The sequence below is a fragment of the Crocuta crocuta genome, unplaced genomic scaffold (genome assembly GCF_008692635.1).
Source record: "Crocuta crocuta isolate KB4526 unplaced genomic scaffold, BGI_CrCroc_1.0 scaffold1015, whole genome shotgun sequence".
Taxonomy (NCBI): domain Eukaryota; kingdom Metazoa; phylum Chordata; class Mammalia; order Carnivora; family Hyaenidae; genus Crocuta; species Crocuta crocuta.
Window position 1 is genome coordinate 4857 of NW_027532631.1, and position 5854 is coordinate 10710.

Sequence of the window (5854 nt, forward strand, 5' to 3'; positions counted from 1 at the left end):
GCCAGCGGCCAAGGCGGTGGGGAGACACAGCCCCGGGGAAAGAGGGCAGTGGCGCAAGCGACCTCAGCCGGGGAGCGGCGTGCTGGGGGCTGTTGCTTTTTTAAGGTCCATAACAATGGAGATCATGTTAGACGTGTTATCGGGGAGGGTCACAGATTTTGCTGCCAACCCATGGCTGAAGCTGGTTTTTGACAAAAAGTGATGTCACTTCTCATTACAGCCACCTGTGTTCACATATTTGTAGCAAAATCCCAGGCGATTCCCTGGGAGCTAGGTCAAATTTCTTGTACTTGCAAACGGCAATGGAGTCTATTTTCACATACACGCGTTTGAAATGTGTTCCGCGTTTATATCAGATATCATCACTTTCAACAAATAAGAGAGAACTTGAGTGTGATTTTTCCTTCTAAGACTTTTATTCATGCTGGAAACGAAACAGTAAAAAACATAACGAACATTTTAAGATGAACACGACTGTGGGTACAGGACGGTATCAGGGATGGAGCAGGCCTTGGCAGGAGAAAGCCAGTCCTGAGGGGAGCCTTCAGTCTCGACTCCGATCTAAAGGCCACAGTTCAGCCTGTCCTTGCTCCAGGGAGGCGGCCTGGACAGTGACCTGCACAGGGTGACCCTGTGCCTTTGAGGCCACACGGTGTCCTGGGCCTCAGGGCTCCTCCCTCCCCAAGGAAACCCGAACTCCCGAAGTCTCCCCTTTGGCACAACCCCTGATCATTTCTTGAAGAAATGAGATGGAAGAAAACCAGGCAAAAAGGAACTACAGAAAACAACGTGAGCTCAGTTGTCCCGCTATTTTCTCGCACAGTGGACGCACATGCCGTGTGTGCTTGACTCGGAAGGGTACCTGCAATCTTTTCTATTAAACAACAACAACCGGAGCACCTGGGTGGCTCAGTTGGTTAAGCATCCAACTTCAGCTCAGATCATGATCTCACAATTCATGAGTTCGAGCCCCGCATTGGGCTCTGTGCTGACAGCTCGGAGCCTGGAGCCTGCTTTGGATTCTGTGTCTTCCTCTCTCTGCACCTACCCAGCTCGTGCTCTGTCTGTCTCTCTCAAAAATAAATAAACATTAAAAAAATTTTAAAAAGAGACCCCCAAACCTCAGAGCCTGGTCAGAATCACAGCCCCATTACACATGGCTCATCTCCGCAGGAGAACGGGGTCTGGCCGCCAGCATCTTTCTTGTGGCGCCTTCTCGGGAGCATATGCTTCTCCGAATTACCTGTACTTTGCATCCCTGGGTCATTGGCTTCGGGGCAAATATCCATTAGTGGTCTGATCAAAGCGGGACATAATCACACACACCCTGGAAAGGAGAGTGAAGTCATGTGTTTTGTTAACGCCTCACTAACTGCTTCCAAACGAGTCACACCACTCATGTGTGTTGCTTCCTGCAGTCAACACTTCCCTGGAAATACTTTATTGAAAAAGGTTTTGTGTGAGTGTGGCCCACTGGATGACATTTCGGTATGGACATGCTTTCCACTGTATTGTTGATCCATCGCACGTCTGGTGTGGTTCTTGACACTGGTGCATGCAGTTGTGCGGCACCGGCCTTCGTCGGCATCTAAAGACAGGTGCCCCCTCCTCAAGGAAGTTTCCATCTGTGGGAACCGACAGTCTGCCACCCTGGATCCTTGCTTGAGGCTCTGTGACTCTTCGCAAGTTACAGAGGGAAGAAGACCGCTCCTGACAGCTCTGGCCTGTGTGTTGGGACAGGGGGCCGGCTGCAGGGTGCAGGGCCCTCGCATTTCTCCATCCGGGCTCACTGACGACTCTATGTCCTTGAAAGCATTCAACCATCCGCCACCTTACTCCAGGAAGAAAACGAGGTCACCAGATCCTGCTGCTTTGAACATAGAAATTATTTTTACGGTCTGAAAAGCCCAGACTGACATTTACTTACCTTTGGGGCAGTTTGGACCCGAAAACCCCACAGCAAAGCCTACAACTTCCCTGAGTGCCATCGGCCCGCCTGCCCCTTTAATCCTTTCGTGAGACGCTGTGCCAGTCAGAATGACGGGCGTATAGCTGCTCCATTCCCGGGTGTTCACGTCTGTCTTCCGGGTGCAGGTGCTCAGAAGAATCGGGAAGGGCCACTAACTACAACTCCACGCCTGACTGAGACCTTCATCTGGCTCCCCTCAACCCCAGCGCCCCCTGAAGGAGGGGGTGACACAATGCCCCCGCGACACAGTGGCACTCTTTGCTCTCAGGACTTAGCCATCGTAAAGCAGAAGGGAGAAAGTCGTTGTTTCACTCAAAAGCTGGCGTCCAGCTTAGGACAGACAGGGACAATTTGTGCTTTCCCCGAGGTGGCAAACAATTCTGCCGCCACCAGCCAGCTCTCGGAAAACGCCGTGCGAGGGACCACACGATCTCAGGATGGCTTTCACAGTGACGGTCAGGAGGGATCGCTTGGGGCCCTCCCATTTGAACACCACAAAGAACACCCAGCTTCGCACCCATACTCTACGACAGGGAGGGGGGGTGACAAGTCCTCTTGTGCGTGCATGGGTCACTCATGTCCACAAAGTGGACCAAACTGCTGGGTCTCATCAGATTCCTCGGAGGCAGTGGAAGATGGTGGAAGGGGCCTGTGGGGGCCTCCCCCCAGGCCTCGGCTCTGTGAGGGGCCTGGGGCACCTTGTCCCTCCTCTGGCTCGCATTTTCTTCCAGGTGGGAGCAACGGTCTCTGCCCAGCCTCACTGCGGAGGTTTCTAAGATGGCATGACACCATGCATGTGAAAAGGCCAGAAGCAAGGGATTCAGCCGCAGGGAGCTGTCCAACCACGACACCCTTAGAGCCACCGGTGTCCCCTGACACACTCGCCACAGAGCCCAGGACTCACTGCTCCTCTCACTTGCCTTGTCTTTCTCTGGGGCTAGAAATGACTTGTCTGCTGGGGTCTTTGGAGCAAGGAATGTGAACTCGGCCACCATCTCTGGGTCTGAGCTCCTCCACCGCGTCTCCGGGAGCCCCTCCGCCAGGACAATTTATGATCCGATGGAAGCACAGAAGAAAGGTCAGAATTTGCAAGCATTAGAGGCATATGATCCTATTTCGTAACAATACCAGCTCGAATCTGCACTCCAAATGCTCCATGGGAGAGATTCTTAACCAAGCTCTGGGGAAAATACTACCCCAAGTCTTGTTTTGATTCTTCCTACGGTGCCCGAATGAATGGACTTTTCTCCATGACGGTCCATGGCCGCCGAATCCTCCGTCTCTGCCTCTTATGTCTGGGGAGCCGACGCCAAGCATCCCAGAGGCTCCGGGCAGGTGTGGCGGGAGAGGGACACGGCCAGGACAGGTGGGGGTAGGGGTGGGGTCAGAGGCCACTTCTTCCTTCTCCCCGCTCGGCGTGAACTAATAAGTCCTCTCTCTCAAAGGTTCTTGCCAAGCCCGCAGGAATCGCACACTCTTTCTGATTCCCGACCTGATGAGCCGTTGTGCAAGTCTGGCAAAAGGTGCCCAGAGCTTCGTGGCCCCACACGCGGGCAAGCACACGTCTCACGCTTTCGATTGCCTCTCATCCGTCCACTCCTGCCTGGTGCTCCGGAGGGCTTGCGTCTTCTGTTCGTCTACTTGCACATAGTCCACTCTTTGCTCTTCTGAAAGAAGTTTCTGAAGGGGGAGAACCAAACAGCTTTCCATTACATTGAATTCAAAACATTCAGGAAAATGCCAGCCCTTTGGCGGTAGATTACAGTGTTGTTAAATATTAGCCGCCTCCCCCCGGTCATTCCCTGCAGAATCTTTACAGTTCAGGAATATGCTCAAATATCCCTCCAACTCTGCCCCAGCCATTGGACTTGCTTTGACCAGCGTCCTATGAGTGGAAGTGACACGTGGCAATCCCGAAGGGACAAGAGGCAGCCTGTGCTTCTGCCCCGGATGATGGAGCTCCCAGGAGCACTAGCAGGAAAAGCCATTAAGACTTGGGGCTGGTCTGTCTGGATCGCACCACGTACCATACTGACCGAGGCGCCCCCTTCTGACCAGGTTTTCTGGAATAGGAGTTTAGGTTTGAGGAATGAAATTCAAGGTAAAGGAGAAGTGGAGTTTGTTTGGCAATAAGGGAAACGAAGTCTCCTGGACTTTCTTCCTGCGCGCGCGCGCGCGCACACACACACACACACACACGACGCACAATCGCACTGGCTATTCTGTTGGGCAAGTTGCTTGTCTCACCAAACTATACACATCATTAGGCACGGTTTAGATCATGAACATCCTTTGCTCAAAAATAGTTAGCTGCTATCCCCTGCTGACCAGTCATTCATTCCTGGCTTCCACTGTGCAGTGGGTGACACTAATTAATGGCCGGGGCCACTTACAGAGGTGCTAACCCACTGCATCCTCACAGCGGGCCTCAACATACATATTAGTTCTTCCGATCCCCACCTTACGGCGGACAATACTGTCCAAAGGAGTGGAAACTGCATTTGCCGAGGGGCTCCAATTCCAACTGTCATCTCTTGTCATCACTCCCCAGAGTCTAACCAAACCATGCTGTTAACTCCCACCCTAAGCAGGCCCCTCCCATGACCCACACACATATTTAAGACTATCCCAAGAGAGCATGTGTGGTTGAATCATCAGAAAAACCGCAACGAAAAAGGAATGCCCTGGAAACCCTCACGCGCTAAGTCCTTCCTACCTGCTGTACAGGGGCCGGCGATGCAGAATTGAAGTCCAGCGCTAGATAGTCCAGGCTGAAGTTCTTTGTCCACGTCAGAGTGCCACTGCTAAGGGAGCCAGCCGTCCTGCGATTCTGGAAAGCAACATCGCGGGACTCGGGTTAAGGGTCCCTGGGAGGGCTGCCCAGGGAAAGCAGGGCGAGTCCTGTCCCACCTTGAGCACCTGCCATCAGGTCACAGCAGGGTGCTCCAAGGACAGCTGCAGGGAGCCTCCTGAGTGTCAGAGTGAGAGCTGCCATTTGAAATACATCATGGCCAATTCAGCCTTCACATGAAGCTACACCTTTACTCACCATGGGGGGCTGACCCAAAATCTCCCCCAAGAAGAGTCTGTTTTAAGGATCTGACAACTCCACGATACCTTAGAGACTAAATCCTGAAAAGATCAAGCACACTTATTAAAATCTAGTAAAGGCATCTCAGATGCATCTGAATACACTTCATGCAGATGCAACCAGCGTGATGCGTGTGGCACGTGCCCACGGACTCCCGGGCGTCAAAAGCACCTGCCCCCCTTCTCAGACCGCCTTTGCTCCCCATGAGTGATCAGACACTAGACTGAATTCTGCATTCACCGTCTCTTTTTAAATATGGTTTCACGAGTGTGTCGGTATCCTTCAGTCTCACACTGTACTTTCGCCTGCTTTGAACGTTAGTCAGTGGAATCATATCACAGGTATGCTCGGTGACTTCCGGGTCTGCTCCAGACTACATACTTCACATCCAGCCGTGCTCACGTGCCGGCCACCTTCCTTCCCTCTCACTGGGAATAGATCATTCCATCGCATGACTCATTTAATCATCCTGCCTCAGCACACATCGGAACTGCTTCCAGTCTGGGGGCTCTTATAAGCAACGCTGCCATGAGCACTTGTGTAATTGAGGAAGAATTTCTAGAATGCGTCACTGGGAATAGAATTGCTGGCTTATAGGGGGTGGGCATATTCAACTTTACTATCCCCAAACTATTTTCCAAACAGCTGTGGTTATACCAACTCACACACCTACTAAGAAAGCATCCGAGCTCTTGTTCCTTTCCTTCTGGGCTAGTACGTGGTAATATCAAACTCTTTTTAAAAAAATATTTTATTTCTAAGTAATTTCTACACCCAATGCGGGGCCCAAATTC

The 5854-nt window shown here is 52.1% G+C and overlaps 1 protein-coding gene across 1 annotated transcript in view; it reads right to left on the reverse strand.

The window, feature by feature from the left end:
• Positions 1-416: 416 nt before the first annotated feature.
• Positions 417-5854, reverse strand: part of GAB3 (GRB2 associated binding protein 3) — a gene marked incomplete at its 5' end in the record, with an annotated part of 50044 nt that continues 44606 nt past the window's right edge. The window contains 2 exons of the mRNA XM_077780670.1: positions 417-3649; positions 4686-4799. Of these exons, the coding sequence (XP_077636796.1) occupies positions 3536-3649; positions 4686-4799 (228 nt within the window). The remainder of the gene's footprint in view (positions 3650-4685; positions 4800-5854) is intronic.